The 22,781-nt window shown below is 43.0% G+C and overlaps 1 protein-coding gene across 1 annotated transcript; it reads right to left on the reverse strand.

Annotated features, from left to right (window-relative positions):
* Positions 1-170: 170 nt before the first annotated feature.
* PPTC7 (protein phosphatase targeting COQ7) lies at positions 171-22,751 on the reverse strand. Its single transcript, XM_051634061.1, has 6 exons — positions 22,120-22,751; positions 12,071-12,250; positions 9,139-9,337; positions 7,085-7,208; positions 4,995-5,124; positions 171-3,693 (listed from the first exon to the last, which is right to left on the reverse strand). Exons 1-6 carry the CDS (start codon positions 22,319-22,321, stop codon positions 3,635-3,637), a joined length of 894 nt encoding a protein of 297 aa, XP_051490021.1. The 5' UTR covers positions 22,322-22,751; the 3' UTR covers positions 171-3,634.
* Positions 22,752-22,781: the final 30 nt, after the last annotated feature.

Raw genomic sequence — 22,781 nt, forward strand, 5'->3', positions numbered from 1 at the left:
GTCTGTGTCAGACTTGTGTTCTGCTCTCCCCTCCCCTCTTGGCTCACAGATGGTTTGAGAACCCTGCCCAAGGTCCAAGGGGGAACCCAGCACCCCCAGCCCTGGTGGCTGCACCTCCCTGTGCCACCAGGGACATCACTGCCTTAACAAACAGAGCTGCTGCAGTCAACTTTACTTTAAAAAACACATTTTAGTATAAATACTATATTTATTAAATATCTTTACAATTCATTTAAATGTATTTACAGAACTATTCCTGCATAAGTTATACCTCAGACATGAAATGCACATAATTGCCTCTTAGGTAAGCATAGATGATAGTCTCATTTTAACAACAACAAAAAAGCATCCTCATTAGATACAGACTCAAGATTTGCTTCATTATTTCAGCTATCTTTGTAAGAAGCTACTTCATACAGTCCATTTCTACACACATCATCTGTTTTTCCCTGGAGAAAGGATGCCTGTTACCAAGAGATGGAGATTCCACCACAAGATCCTCACATCCTTGCCAGCCCTTTGCCTTTCCCTTCTCCTTTACTCAATCATTAACTGCCTGGTCCCAAAATCTGTTATTTTTGTTTTGTTTTCAGCCACACCTTCTTCATCAAAATGAAGAAAATAGATTTAGAGGGAAACTGTATGTTGCAGGTCTCCCAAAGATAGCCATAAAAGTAGCAAGGAACCACAGTTTTTCCACTTCACCACCTCTTAGCCCTGGAACACTGGAACAGAAACCCCAGCTCCTGCCAGCCCTGTCACCTCCTGGGGTTACTGGTTTGGAAAACTTCCTTCCCACTGCTGCTCCTGGGAACACCCAGGGGCAGCTCACCCATTCTTCCATTTCACAGAACACCTTTCTTGGACCTTCCTCTCGTGAACAGTCACAATAATCTAATTCCTAGGAAGTGTTACTGCTTCATGCATCGTTTAACATTATTTGGATTGGATGGGCCCTGTCATTTCCTTTCCCAAAAAAATCTGTTGTGCGCAGACAGCTTAAGTTCATAGGAAGAAATCAGGTTTGATATGTTTATAGAGTGCACATCTTAAAAAAAAAAAACAACACAACAAACAAACAAACCCCAAAACAATCAAGCATGTGATAAAAATATCAATTTTTTATCATACAGTATTGCTTTATCAACAGATGGAAAAGCTAAATAAGCTTTACTGGTCTTTGGTGTGTCCGGCGAGGGATTAAACTCATGATTTGCAAATGAAACAAACAAAAAAAATACTAAAAATAATAAATCCCAATTTGTTCTTTGTTAAAAAGAGAAAATAAAAGAATCACGGTGTGATGCTCCGGAGCAGGCTGGGAAAGCGGCTCCGCCTCTTCCCGAACCGCCCCCGGCACCAACGGGTCGGGAATAATGAGGGGTGGGGAGGAGCGAGCTGAGAGCCGAGGGGGAGAGCCGGCAGGGGCAGCGCCGTAAGTGTGAGGAAAAGCTCAAGGGGAAGAAGAATTGATCAAATCTGCTCTAATCAAGAAGCGCGCGAGGAAATACTGGAAAGCAGGTAAAAAGACCCCCCCGATGTGAGAGGGAAACGCCTCCCGAATGCGAGACACAAAAGCCCTGTGCTGCAGCGGGAATACATTCCTTCCACCCAGGCAGCGAGGTGACACCGCTTGTTCCATCGGAAAAAACAACACGGACCGACACTTTGTGCAAAGTTCTCCACCACTCACTGCTCCGTGGATGGCAAAACTCATTAATTTGTCTTCATTCACATAATCCTCCCCGTACCCTCACCAAAATAGTATTTTGGTCAAGTTAGGGTAGTTAAGGCATTTTGACAAGTAATTACAAGGTGATTTAAAAGAGCTAACATGATGCCAATTCAGGAATAGCAGATAAATTACCGAAGAGCTTCCAAATTAATCACTTATTATAAATGAAATGCCTGTTACAAGCATGATGCATTGAAATATAGTAAAATGACATGTACATGGTACATGTTAAATGATCTTAAATAAAAGCTTGACATAGTTACGCAAATATACAGTACAAGTCCACAGAAATTCTTTAAACAAGTTGAGGTAACCTCAAACTTAAACAGTTTTAATACAATAAACCAGGTAGTAAAAATCTCCTTTTGAGAGCAGGTAAGATTACTTACTGACCAAGTTTAACTGCACTCACCTAAACAACAACATTACCCGACTTTTTTTATACATATATATATATATACACACATATATATACACACATATATATGTATATATATATATATAAAAACATGGCTTTAATTTATTTCTACATACTTTTCTACCAGCAAAAAAGTTAATGAAAAACTGACCAAAAATATATATATCTTTACACTATCAGCTTTTTCTATGAACCTCAGGAAAGAAAAAGGAAAGCTTGCTAGAAGAGGGGGAAACAAATGTGAGCTACTGTAATTCAAAAGGAAATGTAATATTGCAAAGTGGCTGTTAGATAACTGTAAACATCATTAAGGTTCATTCCAAAAACCCTAAACTTTAGTTACTGAAATGTAAAGTGTTGCTGATTATTCATTAATAGTTTGTTTAGGTACTTAGTGCTGCTGCCACAGCATAAGTAAAGAGGTGCTTGTTGGAGAGTCAGAAAGATAAGGATCAACTGGACTAATACTGGTGCAGCATATTCTGTTCTACACAAGCACGGCAAGTAGTAACACAAACTGGGTGGTGTTCACAGCAGGAGCATCTACCGAGGTGAAGACTCTCAGAGTGGAGGTTGGTCTGTTCTTTGTGCAACCTCCCCCTGCAACATTTGTGCCACATCACCCCACGCTGGCAGGATGGGTTAAAATGCTGACAGGACCTCAGCTTTGGCCAGCTTGGGTTTTTGAGGCTGAGTTAAAATTTGTTTTTACAAAAAAAAAAAAAAAAAAAAAGGAAAAAAAAAAAAAGGAAAAAAAAAAAGTAGTTATCCACAGCCCAAACCTCCAGATACCAGGCCCGTTATGGACGAATGATCTGCGGAACTTTTTAAGATCACAGTTAAGCACCTGAAATCACAAAACACATCTGCATCCATATTAACTTGAACTAAGTATGGGTTTTTTTGAAGTTTCATACTAGAAAAGGCTCCTAGGCTGACACCAGGTATGGCAAGAGCAGAATGTTTACAGCAGTTATAAACCTCCTGAAAACTGGAGCTTGGAAACACAAAACCTCAGCTACCACTGGAACAAGACTATGCTCATGAAACGCTGTTCGGTAACACACCCTTTAATGAACAGTGAACGCTCCTAGCAAATAGAGTAACATGGCCTCAAGCAGAGGTTCTAGCTATTGGATCTAGTTTGAAAGGTGAGAAACCAATTCTACTCCTTTGAAAGTCACATCTCAATGCAGCAACGACGCAGGATTGATCCTCCCCCTTTAAAAGACAACGAGCAAGCTCTGAAAGACATGCTTCAAGCCTTGAGCTTCTCTATTTCTTGCTGGCAGACAAAGACCAGTGTATGAGGAGAGTGGTTCTTAGCAAGGACCCCGGTTGTGTCTGAAGACTGGCAACGAGCTCGAGAGCCACTGGGATCAGCTGGGAAGGAAGGAAGCAATCCTGCCAGCAGGAAACCGTCTGGGTGACGCTGGGAGCTCAGGGCGAACAGAAACGTCAGGAGCCGACACGGGGGCACATCAGTCTGTGTACTCGGCTACGATGGACAGAAGGACGGTGATGTCGTCTGGTTTTCCCCCTGTCACACCAGAAAATAAAACTATTTAATAAACCACAATGGGTCATCTTACAATCCCTGACATTCCCCCATGGGAAGCTCTAAAAAAATAAATATTCAAAAACTGGTTTGTGTGCAGGTGCAGGAATTCTGCTTCCCTTGCCTCCTGTCCAAACGCGGCTGAGATCAACAGACATTTAACAAAGCAAAAAAGCACTCTCCTCCTCAGCTACAGAGAGATCACCACGAGGAGGGCAGAACTTGTCAGCCAGCTGAGCAGAAAGCCTGGTTTCTTGCACACTATTTAATACAAGTACAAAAAGCCTGACACTGCTTTGTTACAAGCGAGCTGCAATAAAACCACTGGGATCTTCACAGGAATTTCTGCTGTCCATCAAACACCTCCCCAGCATCCTCTCCAGCACTGCATTACTGTCTATCCTTCCAAAAGCTACTTAATATTTTTAGTAGTCACTTCCCAAACCTCAACACCAAGAGCAATACAACCCAATCCTAGAAAAACAGCTCAGGGAAGAGGCATTTTTTGACTCGGGAAGCCAGACCTGCAGTTCCACCACTGAGTGATGGAGCTTGTAGCAACACGGAGCCCAAACTGAACAACTATTGTCTCCAGCCTTAGGAAAGACACTTAAAGAGTCGTGTAAGAAATCCCACCCTCCTGATACAGAGATCATGGGGAATTGATTTATTTAACAGAGAAAAAGGTGTTTGCTAGGACTCTGAACTCCACCAGGTGTCAGTACCTTTTTGGAGTGAAGGAAATAGAACCAAGAGAGATCAGGGCAGGGAGGTGCTCATGGTACAAGAGTCAGAAATTTGAACCAGAAAACCCACACCCACCACCAAAGGGTGGGCTGAACCCCAACTAAAAAGCAGCAATAACAGAAAACCTTAAGAAAAACCATACAAACCAAAACAAAAACCCAAAAAAACAACACACACACACACTCTTATCATCCACACACTCAACTCCAAGGAACAAGTCAAGTACAGTTTCCCTAAGATCCTGGAGAACTTGCGTCAGCCAGGATTCCTGGGGCAGGAGTGTACACAGTAGGTTAAGAAAAAAAATTAAAAGAAAATAAAATCAGTGCTCTGAGTTCCCTGCATTCCAGCTGCTTCCCCACAGGAGGCTGCTGGTCAGCCAGGGCCCCGGATGACCTGCCTCAGGAGCTGGGGTCCCTGCCAAACCAGCCAGCTACATTTCTGAGTGCTCTGTTTTCCCATCAGATTTTGGAACAACAGAACTTCAGTTTCTCAAAGATAGCAGGAGTAGGAGGAAAAAAAAAAACACATCTTACCTCTCACATTCAATCCATTGTCACATGCAAACTGTGCAAACGGCGACATGTAAGTGGGATCATATGCCAGCTCATGAGCTTGCTCAGCAATGCTTCGTGCAGTCTGCTGTATGCTCTCGTAGTTGGAGTTCTACATTGAGGAGGAAAAAAGTTGATTCTCACAAGGAAGCCTCCTGGGAGTTGTTTTGTTGGTGTGTGTCGGTTTTCTGGATCCCTGCCTGCCAGACCTCTCTCTCACAGGGCACTAGTTCTCACCTTCTCTTCCAAACGGAGCCCTCACCATCCTTCAGGCTCTATAAATTTGGGTTAGAGATGCAAAGCTTCCCAGCTGAAGTCCAGAGCTCTACTCCCTACCAGCAGCTGCAAGATGTGGTTTTGGAGGATTTACAGAATTTAGAAGCTCAGAAGACTAGCACCCAAAATGGGGTAAACAGTCCCACCTGAGGGAAACAGGGTATTACAGCTGTACAGTACCGCTGTACCAGTGTTCCCACAGAAAGAACCATCCTGCCCTCACAAGGTGGGCTCTGCTGAGGTCATTACGCTTTGCCCTGAGTGGGAAGTCTTGCTCCTCTGGCCCTCTTACACAAACTGACAAGAGCACCACTGGGGAGAGGGGGAAATTCACAGGTTAGATGAGAAAAAAACCTACTGAGCACACAAGCTTTCTACAGACTGCATGGTAAGTGCCTTGTTCTTCTGTTCCAGTAACTAACTCTGCTGCTTCACTCTAGGACTTTTCTTACTCAGGCCAACATGACACGACAACCACCATGCTCTGCAACTATTGTAAAATGCCTTGTCAAGAGTCTCCCCCGCGGTTTGGGGAATTAGCAGGCAAGTTCCACGATTAACTCTTGGCTCAGCCTCCCAGGAAATTGTCGGTGCCTTTCCCAAACAGGCCAAAAGGTGGAGCTCAGCTTTCTTCCACAAGGGAATTCCCTCCCCAGTGTCCACCCAGGCCCATGACAGTACAGTGAAAGGAATGAGGGAGTAGAGCAGAGAGAGGTAGAGCTCCTGTAGCTTAAGTAACCACCACACAGGTAAGCGACCCGCCCACTGACACACCTTCGGTGCTGCCATCACCTTCACCAACCAGACTAAAGCCTCTGAGACACCTCATGCTGCACTAGTGGGACACTCTCCATTGCCCAGCACAGCCACACGCTTCTCAATTCCAGACACAAATATTGCACCGAGGAGAGTGACAGTGGGGACTGGAGGGAGGGGAAACACGAGGCTGCCTGGTGTGCAGGCAGAGGCCTCTCAGACGTTTGTCTTTTAAAGCCCCTTTCTCTGTCTGACACCACCTCAGCTCCATAGCTGCAGGGTAAGAGTAGGCAAAATTGTTTTTGAACCACACTATAATGCTACATGTTAACCTTATTTGCATTTCATAACGTCAAAACAGTTTCCTCAGGGAGGTTATACATATTGATATCTCCTAAGTATACTTCCCTTTCTGTAAGCAAACAGCCTTAGGCTACATGTTCTCATCCAATTAAAATATTTTAATACATTTTTTATTATTTAGAACATTTGTGGTCACTAACCTGGAAAAGCTGCCCAGGAAATTTTTTTTACAGAACCTTAACGATTTTTAAGCACCTACAACCCATAATTCAGACAACCCATGCTGCTTTCCAATTACTGTTTTATAAGCCTTCAGAAAAGCTTCAGATTATTTTTGAAGTACACAGCTCAACCCAAAAGAGAATGCTCTATTTTCATGTCTATAATCTACAACCTGTAAGTACAGACAAAATACAACGTGTGAGCAGCTGGCCAAGGGCAGTGCCTGCTGCTGAACACCTCCCCTCCCTCCCATCACTACTTGGTGACACGGTACCAGCTGCTCCTCAGGAAATTTATGCCTAAGCTGCTGCTTCTGGCTGCAGCTTCCAGAAACAAGGCTTTGGGGTCAATGTCTGCTGTTCACACACGGTATTGACTGAGAAGTCTCTAAACCACAGCACGTTGTGGGGGTGTTTTGTATGAAATACAGAAGTTAGGTGCATCAAAAGTAAAGTAATAACTGTGAGGGCTCATGGGTGCAGAAGCTGTGAAAGGTTCAGAATGCACAGCCTTACCTTCAGCTTTTTTAGCTCCTGCAGGATCATGTAGTCAGGCATGTTGTCAAACAGTCCATCTGTTGCAGTCAAAATAATGTCTCCAAGTTGGACATCAAAAGAAGTGCTATCAGCAGCATCAGGGCTGTGAAGATGACAGGAATGTTAAAAGAAAAGGACTCCAGCTTCCACTAAGGCACCAAGCAATGTCAAACTAGACATCATCAGCTTTTGTAACTCGCAAGCTTTGCTGCAAAAGGAAGAAATAACCACTTAAACATGGAGCTTCTGCACCAGGATTGCTTGTCATGAAAGCTCCAACAGAACTGGGACTGCAAACAGGTAACGGTCCAGCTCTTCCACAAAGGATTTGCATTTAACATTCCCAGATGCACAATCCTGCAAGCTAATCTGCCTCACAAGTGTATCTCCATGGAAACCATTAAGCAGAGGCAGCTCAGGGCTTCCCTCTCACTCATCATAAATATGCACGAGGGCTGTACTTGACAGGACAATTCAAAACAGGAATGACCAAAACACTTCAGGATTCTGAACCACTTTCTAATGCCATGGAATACAAAACATGTCTGGAAATTGGTACCAGGAGACCAGAGCCAGTTGTTCTACTTATGTCTATAATGTATTACAGAATATCAGGAGGAGAAAATAGCTGGTTTGGTCATGACTCTTGCTGCAAAATCTGATTCTCAGAAGCAGCATAATGGCAAACCCTTCAGCTGTAGAGAATCTTCAGGGGGCTTTAAAAGGGAGAAACTGCAACCCATGCCATGTGGCTGTGCTGAAAAGCAGAAGAGCTGCTTTGATTTGTACCTTCAGGAAGGTCAATGGAGTTTAGATTGCCTGCCTGTTCCCATATGTAGCCAAACTTAACATTTCACTGGGACTACAAATATAAAAAGAGAGACACTGGAGAAGCACTTAGACAACATGCATGAGTACTAATTAACGTCAGGAACAGGGCAGAAACTACCCAGAAAGCTATAATCATGATTCAGAACTGCAGTGTGGGAGCTTATTTATCTTGTGCTTTCCTTATTACATGATGACTCAGATGACTGCTTTCCTGACTTCCCCTGGACATTATCAATTATCCTTCTGCTATTTATTTTTTTGTTCTTCCCTTGGATGACACAGAAGCTCAGAAAAATAAAGGTTTTTAGAGTTCTGGAATTGGAAACAATCATTTAATTTTAGTCTAATTAAGAGGTTAGATTATTTGAGGTTCTGATTTCAGGGTTCTACCTCTCTGCAGTCTTATGATGAAGTAATAAAACCACATGCAAGAATGGCCAAGAGTTTCAACAACTTATCCAACATTTTCAAAATGAGCTATTTTGGCATGACAAGTTGTAACTCTTACTGTATCAGCTTTGATATTTAAACCTTAAGGTGCATATTGCATTCCCCTGGGTACTATTATCACTCTTTGAAGACCCCTTTACCATCGTCATGTATTCAGAAGAGGGTTCTCACTTCAGTGAGTGCATAACCATTTATTTCAGAGCTGTATTTCAACACATCTTGGAAAACTGACTTCTAAACTTTTCAATTTTTAATTTTGCTGGCAAGATTTCACAAAGTCAGAGGATGGATCAGCCCAAGGTTCTTAGGGGAACACGCAAGTACAAGTGTGCCTTTGAAATTACTCCTTTCTGTGAACAGATTGTCCTTTCCTAATACTCTCATTTCCCAGCTTGGTGTTCTGCCAAACAGGTTGGTTTTTTTTTTGCTCGTTTTGATCAAATACAAAATGCTGTGGGACACACAGCTATTTGGAAACACAAGTTACAGTCACATGTCCCTCTTCTCTATTCTTCAAGTACTTGCTTCCTCACTGCCAAGATATCTAAATTAGAGTGCTCCAAACCAGTCCCAGGGGAGTCCAGACAGGGACTGGGAATGAACACCACTGGTAAGAACCTTTGGTTGGATCTATACTTTAATCTCCCACCTTGCTCTGCACTATACAAACAGCACTGGAGCAGCACAGATGCCAACTCTGGAGAGTTTCAAACATGCATGGATTAAAAATTTAAGATGCTCTCCCATCTTACCTGTCACTTAAGACAACTCCTTCTGCTTCTGGTGGAGCTATCGACAGTTGGAAGGGAGTGTTGAAGTAATGCTGCTGCTCATCAGATCGATGGACTACTTCTCCTCCTCTGACTACCAAAAATCCAGAATCTCCCAAGTTGGCTGTATGTAAACGATGACTCGTTCTGTCCAGAACTACGATACAAGCTGTACTGCTTCCTGGGAGCAAACACAACATGGTAACTGGAGTTAGCCTTACAGAAATGGCTTATTCTTAGGCTGATTTCATCCACAGTCCAATTATTCACATATTTAGCAAAGCTTACAAATCAGGAAAAACAGCAACACTCAGTAATACCAAAATTAATATACACTAAAAATAGCAAAACTCTAGGAATCTTAACAACACAAATTCTTTTTGTACAGAACTTACTTTTCCTGCTTTGATTTTTGGTAAACACATTATGCTGACACATAGCTGTTTTGTTCCACTTTATTTACAGTTTTCCATCCCAACATATGTCAGCACATTCTGCTATAGGACTGGATTTACAGAACTTACATAAAATACTGAAATTCCGAAATCACCGAGCTAACAGAATTCCAGCAGCATCCACACAATGCCAGGTGCTCCCCACACAGCTTCACTCAGCTATAAACAAACCATGCCAAGCAAATACTTAAATTGCAAGCAGTTCTTTGGTATTGGTCCACTGCTCCTGTCAGAACATTAAAATGCTTTTCTTCCTAGCATGGCTCTGCGGAGCTATCTCCATGTTTAAAAACATAATAATCCTGTCATGACTTCAGGATACAAACTCCACAATTTTAAAGAAAATATGTATCAGAGACAAATACTCTTCCAGATTCAGGACAGATGGAAGGGAAGCATATCAACTTGTCAGCCGTGCTCAGAACTATCCCAACCATGCCTGAGGGCACTGAGGAATTCTTGATTCATTCACTGGGAAGTAACCACCCACTGTGCTTGGTTGCAAGCCACAAAAATAACTGTATTGCAAAGATGCCCCTCCACAGACTAAGTCCTTCATAGCAGTCACTTCATTTCTACAAACAGGATAGCACATCCACTAAGAGAACCTTCATTCCTGAAGAGGGTGAAGTGCAGCTAAAGCACTTCATGATTTGGTCTCTAACCTATAAGTCCCTTTACCACCAGCTGGTGAACAGCCTTCATCTTCTAACTTCCAAGCACAATTACAAGTTGGACAGACAAGTTTACAGTGAGCTAAGTGCACAATCAGGCTTGCTAGTGCACAAGTCCAGCTGGCTCCGGGCATCACCTATTCCAGATGTTTTTCTTCCTAAGACAAGGAGTTCCCTGCAATACACTTGCACTTAACTTGTCCACTAGTGAATATACAGGAACTTGTCCACTCTTATTGGATCGTAAGTCAAAACATTATCTTAGGAAAAATTCAGATTGTATATATGTGACAGCATCCAAGATTTTTCTGCAATACAAGAGTAGTATTTAAATAAATGGCACAGTTTCCTCCCATTTTAGTTTTAAAGTTCTGCTAGATTCAATTCTGATGAACCAAGTATCATGACTTAAAGCACAAAAGCAGGGAAAAGTTATTGCCTAATGGACTAAAGGACTCCTTAACGGAGTCCTTTCCCTTCACTTCATTTGAAATAAACTCTAAATGCTCATTGCTGTGACAAGTGCAGGGTTTTATTTCTACTTCTAAAAATACAGTTCTCAGTTAAAGGAGAAACACTAAGGATCATTAGTTTCAAATTCTAACCCTATTAGCAGAGTGTAACTAGGAGGCCATGTGTGGAATGCAGATCTTGTGACTCAGCATATGCTGCTTTTCAGAGCTGGAAAGGTCAAGCCAAGCAGGGCTGCCTCCCTCAGCTCAGCCCTGCTGGGCTCTCCCCAGCAGCCCCCTCTGCAGATCACTAACAACTACATCTGCTTTGCACAAATAAGCACCATTAAACTCCCCAAATCCTAATGTAATTACCGGCCACTGCTATTTTAGTGATACTTAAGGTCACTTCTGAGGTTTGAACCTATTCTTTAGGCATATAATGCCAGAACATCTGTTCCAAAGCTCAGCAGGCAAGTTAAATATAGCCTACACAGTGCTCTCCTGGCATAGAAGCTTAAGGTCAGGTGAGAAGCATGCAGATCATGCAGGGTAACACTTTCTTGGTGCAAAAAAGGTCACATGCCCTTTAGAAAAGTATTCTGTTTTCAAGGTCCTCAGCTGAGGCCAAATGTTGCCTATCTGCTCACCAATCCCAAGGCAGCTCGATGCTCTGTCTCAAATCAAGTTTGACACAGAATATGCTAAGCATCTACTTTAGTTTGTGTTCAAAAAAATCTGTAATGGTTGCATCCCAAAGAATGATAATGCATGGTACCAGTGACTGCATGATATAAACTACTTGAGTCAGCCAATGGGGTTTAGAGTTCATTGGACATAAAAGGCCACAGGAGCAGTAAGGCAAGGACTGAGCAGAACTGAATCCAGTTATCGTCAGAAAATATTTTTACTTGCATAGCTTAAGCAAAAAGCCACAACCAACCATTAAGAGTCCTCAACAGAGCACAGTTATTTATACATGTGTAACAGAAAGAACGAGTGCACAAGCCAAGGCATGTTCTACTGCTGAATTCATTTTGCAAACTCTCTGCAAGCACTGCTGAATAACTCCACTCTCCACATACAAGGCAAGTTTGCCTTTTATTTGTAATATACACACACACACTCCCTGCACTGCTGAATGAATCAAGAGAGTTTTTAAACACACAACAGAAAACCAGGATGCTACCAACACATTTCTATGTATTTTTGTTAATGAAAAGAAGATGCAAATTTGTTGTAGCAGCTGATGACACATTTAAGCAACCTTGACCAAGTATATGTCAAGATAACACACAACTCAGAGCCCATTTATACATTTTTGCTCTCTTACCAAGCAAAGGTACTTTGTTCTGCAGCAGCTCACAATAACCTGCGGTGAGAATCCCAACAGGGTTACTTGGAACAAACCGTCCTTCTTTCACTAAACGTTCACACGTTCGCATGAGAGTCCCTGAGAACTGAGAAGGATCAACCCCATAGTCTCTCCAGCCACCTACACCATCTGCTACCCCTGGAAGAAAACAGAAAACAAGAGTTACAACAACACAAACTGTTTCCAAAACAAAGTTTGTCATTTTGACATCACTTACAATGTTCAGTAACTAAAAAGTAGGACACAGCACCTGCTTGAAAAACATTTTTTATGAAGAAAAAAATTTCTGAGCATTTTTAAGATAACTTCTGACACCAGCTCCTAAACAAATATCTAAATATTATCTGAATTGCTGAAGAGAAGGCAAAAGTCCAACACTAAGAGCCCTGTGAGAAAGGTGACCTCAATAAAGAGCAACTAATGGGGAATCTGAGGGGAAGCACGGGGATTCAATCACATTAACCTTTTATCAGCCCATTCAAATAGAAGAGTTTATATTAGTTTTAAATGTGGAGGTTGGTAAGGTCTTTAATAGGATAGAAATTGTAAAGAAACTCTTCCTCACTACTCAGTGGCCCAAAGTTACTGGAAGGATAATGCTTTCTATCTGGCAACACCAATTTCTGTAGAAACTAAAGTTCCATTTTAAACTGTGTTCAAAAAACCCTGTAATCAACACAATGCTGGAACCTACCCCTGCCAGGGTAGTTCGGTCACTTACAGCTTCATCCAAGCAAGAGCGTAAAAACTGACTATGATCCAGTTAATTCACATCAGTTATTCAAGACAAACAGAATCAGAAAATTAGACCTATTCTGCCAAAGCCTGGGAAGCTTCCAAGCAACCAAAGAGGTGAACAGCAAAGATGCACACAGAAAATAGGGGGGAAAAGGAGCAGATTATTTTTAACTTCCTCAACTGGCTTTAACAATAAAAATAAGATGCTGTCTGAATGTATTACTTAAGAGAGAAAAATATTTCTACCTGGAAGTTTTATCAAAGATCTTTTTGATCCTCAGCATGTAAGAGACTAACCATTTCTAGCACAGGTTTCTATAACACAACAAAGCTAAAATAATCTTCATGACAAAAGCACCAAGAGTGCATTTCAGAGCTCAGATTATGCTGCTGAACAATAGTATCCTTAAAAAAAAAAAAAAAAAAAAAAAAAGGCCACTATTAGCAAATGCATGAAAATGTGACAGAGAAGGTAAAACTAAGTTGCCTCATCTGCAAATGCCCTTCACATCAGACACCATCTGAAACCGAGACGGGAGGTTTAGAGCCGACCTTGGCACAAACTATAATCTGACAGGAGGTTATAGCCAGATTCTGAACAGCCTATCAACATTAATCAGATTTCTCCCAAAAATAGTGCACAACCTTTCAGACACCTGCTTTGTCCGTTTGCTGTCTTAGAAGAATGCTATAGGAAGGCAGATGCCTGTGTTCACCTCTTCGGCCCAGCCCCTGGGAAGCAGCTCACGCAACAGCAACCCTGGCGTTCTCGGAAATGCCTTTTCTGGTTTTCCCAAGAACAAACTAATCCTCTCCTCACAGGTCCCACAGCTTCAGGTTAACACTGGATTAACTCTTTGCTTTCTATTGCCATGCAGTCAAGTCTAGAATGAGAAAATTAAGAAAAAGTGCTAGATCTACAACTTGAAATAGAAACCAAGCTTTGTTTCAGATGATATTTGCTTCAGATGAAGTTACCAAAGGAGCAGCTTTTTACCCTTTAAGATGAACACAACCCAGATGTACTTCTGCCAGCTGAACGCAGTCCTGCTGCACCAACAGGGCCAATGCAATAAAAAGGTGATATTTGACAAGGACTGCCCAAAGCTTTAGCCTCCCCCGGTGGTTACAAAACAAGCTCATCAGAAGTTACTGAGTTCCCTCAAGCAATCAGTAACCATTTCTGCACTAGTGTTCTTGGGAAACATTTAAAGAGAAGCAGCACAGCATTAGCACAGAGCACAGGAACACCATCACAGCAAGCAGCTGGTAAGGTTCATTATCAAAACCTGTTTTGGTTTTTAAAACAAAAAATAGGAGTATGCCACCTGATTTTCTTTGCTCACTTCTTACTCCAAGCTGGAAATTTGAATTTGTAATCATGGCATCACCCTTCACCCTCTATCTTCAGCCATGAAATGCCTTTGTCCGTCTCCCTTCCTGTCTGCTTTTTGCAAGCTATGAACAGCTTTAAGTACATTCTGACAGTGCCTTTCAGAACAATCATCCTCTACACAGCCCCACAAGTAGGTCCTCTGACTTTGTACCACACTTAGGAGATCAACAGGACAGTTGTGCTTGCTCCTCCATCGCTGGCACAGAAGCTGACAGGACCCTCTCACCACCCATGAGCAGATCCACGACCACACTTCCACTGTAACACTCCAGGACACCTCACCAACTCGCTACTCATGTACCCCCAACCAGCACCTACTTCTTGTCCTTGGCCAAAATGGACAACACAGGTTGTCCGGGGTTTTTTTGCAAAGGTTTGTGGTTTTTTCCCCCCCTCTTTTTTTTTTTTTTTTTTTAGGACTGTATCTCTAGAAGACGATAGGTCAATTTATTTAAATTAAGCTAAATGACCTTGTTGGCAATGAAAGCACAACCCATGAGCGCTACCAGAGCAGTCAAATGCTTCCTCCTGCCCCGGCACAGAGCCAGGAGTCCTCCACCCCTGCCACCGCGATCAATGGCAGAGCACAGGCACAGAAACCTGACACCACACAGCGCCTCCCAGCCTGACTTTGCCAGAAACCTTCTCAGAAGGTTTTCACCTTCCTGAAGATCTTTAGCCATCCTGTCCTACCTTCACAGCATGGTTTTTAAAATAAACCCAGTACCTTTACGTTCTATATTCTCAACATAAACTCAACAGCTTTATGGGGAAGGAGTATGTGGGTTGAAACCAGACTGAGGAAGCTGCTACTGAAATAGGTGAAATGTAAATGAGACTAAAGTTCAATAAAACCTTGTGATATTAGACATAGAGCAAAACAAGGAGCAAAACTGTTTGTGAGACATCTCAAGCTCCAGAAGTAGCAAGACCTAAAAACTTAACTCGTAAAAATGGGCTCATTTCCATATAAGAGCATGTTTTCCCCTCTGACACCAGAGGAAAATTCAAAGGTGTTGCTACTGGCAGCATCACCGCAAGGAGCAATGCCAAGCTCTGTTCATTTATATTATCTTTGTTTTCATTTCAGACAAAAAAAACCCAACCCTGTAAATATTCAAAATCACTATTGTTTTCACAAGTGAAAAGGTTACTCAGGTTTTAATTTTCTTACATTTCACCATAAAACATTGAATATTGTCTTCCAGTATCTAGCATTTAACTGAAAATAACCACCTTACTTACAGCACATTTAAGACAAACTGCTGAGAAGACTTGCTGAATTTGTATTGTATTTTTTTACTTGAACTTGTACTGAATTGTTGAACTGTCCACAATCCTTGACTTTTTCTAAGCTATTCAGTAAATTAGAAAATGTTAGAGAAAGAGTATTTCTTTGGATGTTTCCTGTTCAAGTCTATTCAGGAATTACACAAATGCCCATGTGACACAGTGAAATGCCTGTGGCCAGATGAACAATCACTGTAAATAAAGCAGCTGAAAATTTCACAATAAATTACTTCAAAATAATAAATACTTCTCAAGTATGTAACTATATTATGGAGACTCTTCAGATTTGTTGAGAGTTAACACTCCACTACATTGCCTTCTGCTGGAAAATACACAAATACTACTGCCAGATTAAACACTCGCTGCATGTGTCAGTCCAAAAACTGGCTCTAATTTCATAAAGACTCAGTGTATCAAGATCTCTCCAAGAGAGAGACAGTTGTATTGAAGTTTCAAGACTGAGACTGCAGCACTGAAACTGAGCAAGTGAAGATACTGGCACTGAAACTTGTTAAAGTTTATTCCAATACACTAAAAGCAGTTGAAATGCAAAAGTGGAGTTGTTTTGACTGCCAACACAGAAGGTTAAGTGCAGAAGCCCAGGGAACAGTTGGTGCTGAGACTCCTTCACCACACACGTTAGTAAGTCAGGTCCAGATGTCTAGTTCAGAGCAAATACAAATGAAACAGGTTTGAACAAGTTCAGAACAAGACCATGATACTAATCAAACCCTGCTTAATATACACAGCATTATGAGTGGAAGTTCTGGTGAGCTGGCAAACTAACTTGCCTGTGCCCAGTGTTCAAATGTACCATTCTGTCCCAAAAATCTCTTGGAAGATGGACACTGCTTCTGCATGCAACCACAATTAACTCTGCAAGACACTCCAGGCATCCTACTGAGCTTTACATTTCTCAAGATCCTGACCTGAGTCAGCAATGAATCTCTGATAAAAGAACAAAGGGATATATTTGTGACTGAATTTATTTTGCCTCAAATGTGGAAGAAAGGCTGAAATGGCAACAAAGGGCAATCTGACACACTACAGATGTTTGAAGTACAGCACCCAATATCTGTCAACATATCAAAACTGAGATAAACTGATAACATTTCTTGTTTTATCAGCAATGAGGTACATCACACACCTAGATAGGTTCTTCATCCAAAGCAAGATGCATTCTCAAAGCCAGCCAGAACTCTCCTAGCAGCATGTATGGGATCACAATGGTGTCCACTTCCCCCACCAGGTTTTGACAAAGAAATAACCTTGTTAAATACAAATCCCTAAAGGCAGATTGTGTATGACTGATAATTAGTTATAAAAAGAAAGGTTGCTTATTCATGCTGTGCATTTTAAAAGTTACAGCAGACCTTAAACTACCCTTGCATGAAATAGAAAAGTACTGGAAGAATAACTGGCTAAATGATAATGAGGAACAAGAAGCAAGAGGCAAAGTGAAAGATTATGTTGAAGAGCAAACTGAAGGAGAAACAAGGAACTGAAAACATTAAATTGTGAATCTACTTCCAGGAAAAAGCAGCAGTTCCTTCTCTCTTTTCCCCTACTACAATACACTATTGCTCCCGAAACAGGTTTTTACCAGGTAGATCTTTTACCAATTTTATTTAAGCCAGTGGGGTTTGGGAGCTACAGGAGAACACTGAACTATCATTCATTTCTGAAAGATCTGTAAAAACTTCCCTATGTAGCTTTAACTACTTAATCTGTCAGGGTGTTGAGCAACCCTAGAGCTTATTTTTGTGGCTGAACTGTTGGTGGTTGGCACTTAACTGCTGAAAAGGGAGAGGTGCTGCAGGCAGACATCAGCCAAGCTGTACTGAGATTACCTCTAGCCTGGGCTACCTCAGGCTCACAATATTAACTGTGCAGAGGAGCCAAAGGAAGCAGCAGGAGACTTTTGCAACATTTCCTGCAACACAGGTATGATTAACACCTCACCTACTGCACCCTGTTCAGCTTTGCTTGTGTCCTTCTGTGACTTCTGACAGAACCTGCCTTTTATTGGAGCTCAGATCTGCATATCAATGGGAAACTGCCCACTCAATTAATCCAAGTGTTCATGTTCAATTGCAAATTCTGATCAGAGTACCTTGTGCACAATGCCCTTCCAGAAACTGTGACAGAGATTTTAGTTTCCTTCTCAGAAGAGCTACCACATTTCTAAGAGCTTATATTCAACGGAACAGCTCTGCTGATGTTTGGGTTAACTGTATTGACAAGAAGGCCAGTGAATATGATTGTTAATGGGAAAGTTTCTCAATGATCTGCAGTTTCTCCACAAATGACAGTACTTATGCTCCCAAGCTAAAAGGAAATTTGAGTTTGGTCTAGTACAAACTAAGACACGTACATATTTTTTTTTTTAAAATCACTGATTACTCCCTCTAAGATGTCCCAAGTTCTCCCAAGAGAGTGGGTGAAAGGCAAGGAGGCAACTTGCCCCCTTTAGTGTGGTAACTTGGGATGAGGCAGCAACCTCTTTAATAGGGATGACACAAATAAATCACTTAAGATAGTCTTATACAACCTTCAAGCATCAAAGAATCCCATCCTCCTCAATAGCTGCCAGAACAACCTTGACATTTCATCTACAAATCCATTTTGTAGTTTTCCTGATGACAGTGAGACTAACAACACTCCAGGGGCGTCACCACTCTAGAGCTTGGCATACTTGTCATGCAGGCTGTTGACAAATATCATTTTCAAATAAAGTGCAATTCCTTTCAGTTTAAAGTAGCTGCCCTACAACACCCCCCAAAAATTAAAATCTTAAAAAAAATAATCAGTATTTGCAGCAGATAAAACAATTGCCAGATTTTAACTTCGCAGTAGAGAAACAGCACCCTGCTGCTAGACAGTTTTTTCCTACAACTGCTGGAGGACAGAAGCAGTTTGGAAAACTAGTCAAGTGACCCTGGTTACACCCAAACTTGTACCCCGCATGGGCAGTGTATCAGTGATGCTGTCACGGGATGCACACTGCTTGCTGCAGTGTTTCAATAATGAGTCACACAACAGCTTGGAAAATCCATAAAAAACTAGCAAAGACACCAGGAGTCTCGTAAGGCAGGAATAAGCAACAAAAAAGCAGAACACAACTATAGAAAAAACGACCACAAACATGAGACATCTCAAAAGTTATAAGGAAGCTTCAATGGTTAGTTTTGTTAAATAAGTGTTTATATAAGTGTTGAAGTTCAGTTTTAAAAGCGGTGGTCTGCTGGCTATGCACTAAGAAAAAACAGAGGTGTCAATTTCTGAAGAGTTTTGTTTTTCAGCTTTGAAAAGCAGTATTTCTGTCCTCATAAGTCAGAAAGGCATGCCTTCAGATGTGAAGTAGCACAAAAAGTCTACCAAGTCTCAAGAACATACTTGAATATTCTGAGGATCTGGACACCCAAGACACTAACAGTGGTGAGCATACAGAAAGGTACAATATGGCACAAGCAGCAGCAACAAGGAAACACAGGCCTGAATGATAAAGCTCTAGAGATCACTATTAGTAGTAAAGCAATTTTCTTTTCTCAGAGTGATCCCAAAGGAAACACTGGTTTTGAAACACTTCTCCCTGGGCTCAGGATGAGAAGAAAAAATGAAAACTTAACAGGTACATCCCAGACAGAAGCAAAAAGAAGTGATAAAAACCCCAAGCATTCAGCTGTGCCAGTAACAGGGCCCACCAAGCCTTTAACAACTACAGGACGGTTGGAAATAACAGGAATTGACAGTTCTGGGCCCCTCAAGGACAGGGAACTGCTTGAAAGAGTCCAGCACAGAGGGAGTGGAACATCTCCCTGATGAGGAAAGGCTGAGGGAGCTGGGTCTCTTTAGCTTGGAGGAGACTGTGGGGTGACCTCATCAGAGTTTACAAATATGTTAAGGGGGAGTGTCAGGAGGATGGAGCCAGGCTTTGTTCAGTGATGTCCAGTGATAGGACAAGGGGCAATGGGTGCAAACTGGAGCACAGGAGGTTCCACGTAAACATCAGAAAAAAACTTCTTTCCTGTGAGAGTGACAGAGCCCTGGGACAGGCTGCCCAGAGAGGTTGTGGAGTCTCCTCACTGGAGACATTCAAAACCCACCTGGACACATTCCTGTGTGATGTGCTCTGGGTGATCCTGCTCTAGCAGGGGGGTTGGACTAGATGATCCTTTGAGGTCCCTTCCAACCCCTAAGATTCTGTGAATTTTATAAGCTTCCTGTTGATATTACTATGAAAGGATAAAGCCCGGAACAGAAGACACTTGTATTTTCAGCCTTGAGGCTATGCAGGGTATATATACATATAACAAAAGAAGTGTTTAGCATTTTTCTAACACACCTCCTAGTCAACTTTTGTTTGACCTAAAAAAATGGATCCCCAAGCACTGATGCCAAATGGCTGAGAGTAGCTCTTTCACTACTCCACCACACCCATCTCCATCCCACATGCTTCCCATAGATTGCTTCTAGAAAAGACTGGCACAGAAGCATTTAAAATTAATCATCTGGCATGGCTTTGTCACTGATGACTACTAGGGCAGAGTAACTCTTTAAGTGATACACTTGAGATTTACTGCTCTCTAAAAGCACTCTTACTGTGTCTACTGTTCACTTTGGCTAAAACCACAGGACCTCTTCAGTAAACTAATACTGATGAAAAAAGCTGGAAAAGCAACAGTTCAGCTCAGCCAGTTTTATTGAGATGCAGAGTTAGGCAGGCATAGAGTTAGAAAAAAACTTATTTGAGTCTTTAAAAAACAGGCACGGAACCTCAGATTTGTGATGACAGCAAGAGGAGTTGAGGGCAGAAAACACTGGTGCTGAAACTCTGCAGCAGTGTAGAAGAGCTGGTGGAGCAAGGGAGAGCAAAGAGATGGCTGTCGTAGCAGAAACAAGGAGCAAACTACTACGTCTGTAAACTAAAGAACTACAGATTAAGAAAAAAAAAATCACATTAGATTGAATCAAAACTACTCCTGAGCATTACTGTTTGCAGAATGTATAGTGATCTTGGCTGTTTGGTACATGTATTAGAAAAGCTCTGAAGAACTAACATGAAAATAGCTTTACAAGGGAAAAAAAAAACCAAACAGCTTTTCTATCTAAATTATTTTCTTCTTGGTACTTAAGACAACCTGGTCTGAAGCCTTCTTTGCCATTTGAAGTTACAATTCTGTTTGTTTTCAAGTTGCCATGAAAATTAATGCAAAGACCAACTCAGAAATGCATTTCTCTGTTGATTCCAGCAGGAAGACGAGACAAGCTGCTGGTCCCCATCTGGTAACTACCAAATATGGCCAAAAAACCCTGATCATCATCAAATAGGTTTAAATCCACCTGCTTCCCCATCCAAAGAGACCACCTGAGTAAAGCAGATTCTGCATTCCTCCTACAGGCAAAGACCAATTGCTCAGTTATTTATCAGTGCTGGCCTAGGATGAACTTTAAAGGCAGCCAACCTCAGTCACATGCTAAAGTAAGGTTGTCCAGCAGATGATTCTAACACAAAAAAGTTTATCTGGAACAGAAACAACAAGGAAGATGCAGGGTATCTAAAATGCACTGACTGGTTTTCTACATCTCCCAAAAGCTGCAGCATCACCCTTACAGCAGCAGCTCCCTTGAGAATAATCAGAACTGCTGTTACCTAGCACCAACTCAGAGCTTCCTGAAAAAATGTCTCAGCTATATTAAATGGCAATCAAGTTACAATGACAGCCCCAAATTGTGAATTATCACCAAGCACCCTCACGCCATGAGACAGTGCAGAGCAATCCCACCAGTTTCAAATTTGAGAAAAAAAGTGGGCAAAGGGAGGAAGCTTTTTTCTTTTTAAAAAAATAAAATAATAATAAAAAAATCAGTGTATGTAATGTACTTCTGTTAGTTGCTCAGAAACTAACCTCTGCAGAGTGTCATTTAGGCAAACTCAACCTTGACTACACAGGAGAAAGGTCAAGCACTGTCAAAGCAATGCTGCTCATAAACTGCAGATTCTATTGATTATATACAATTATTCACTACTTCTAAAATTTGAACCCTTTAGCTTCATTCTGCACACGAATCCAAACCTGCGAGTCTAATCGGGACAGAGCAAATACTGAAGTTTGACATTTGAAACCAGTCTCAATGTCACTTTGCCTTTCACTTGACAAGGACACAGCAGGCACTAAAATCAGGAAGTGTCCGTTCCAGTGACCCCGTATGCAGAAATGCAATACATACACATGGGGCTTGCCTAGGTTGCTAAAGTGAAAAGCACCCCAAGACGTTTCTCTGGATTTTGGAGCCACTAGGCCTTACAGGTGAACCGCCAGGTCCGGGCCCCGCCACCCACAACACCCCATCCCGACGCCAGGCTGAGCCAGGAGGGTACGGAGCTGCAGCGAAGAGCACGAGGGCTTCCTTTCGAAACTACATAAAGAGAACTCAGCCAGACATTTACAGGCGTAACCGGCTCCTTTGTCTGCAGCAGCCGAGGACTGAGCCGCTTCGCCATGTGCGCCTGAGGGAGGGGGAGGTCGGGACACCCACCGGAGCCCCCTCGGCAGCCCAGGCGGGCCCCGCCGACACTCACCCAGCACGTCTGCCGTCCGGTGCCGGGCCACGAAGCAGGCGTCGTCCCCGTAGCACATGCCTTTCTTGAGGATGCCCTTGCGGAAATCTTTGCCAAAGCCACAGCTGGCTGTCACCAAGCTGTAGTCACGGGAGTCCGTCTGCGAGAGGCCGCCCAGGACTGCCCGGGCCACCAGCCTGCCATAGGAGAGCACCGAGAACATGGCGTGGGGCGCCCAGCAGCCGAGAGCCAGGAACGCGGGCAGCCACCGGCGCAGCCGCCTCCTGACCTGCGAGCGCCCGCCGCAGGGAGCCAGCCTTCCCTCCTCCGCCGGCCGGCCTGCCTCAGCCCGCGCCGCTGCCCCTCTTCGGCCTGGCCCCTCGCCCCGCGGGCCGCCTCACCCCTCCGGGCCGGCTCCCGCCCTCGCGCTCCGGCCCCTCACGGCCGGGCTGCCGGCAGCGCCTCCACCTTCCGCGCCGCCAACTCTTTCCCCGCCCCGTTCCACACCCCCCCCCCCCAAAGGGGGGTTCTGCCTTCTCCCCGACCGGCGGGCGCTGCTCTCCAAAGCCTGCGGGCCGCCTCCCGCGGGGTGTCCCCGCTCAGAGCCGGCGCTGCCCGCCGCGCCGCCCCCGCGCCCCGCCGGCCGCCATCTTCCCCGCGCGTGCCGAGGCCCCGGCCCTCCG

The sequence above is a fragment of the Apus apus genome, chromosome 16 (assembly GCF_020740795.1).
Source record: "Apus apus isolate bApuApu2 chromosome 16, bApuApu2.pri.cur, whole genome shotgun sequence".
In the NCBI taxonomy this organism is placed as follows: Eukaryota; Metazoa; Chordata; class Aves; order Apodiformes; family Apodidae; genus Apus; species Apus apus.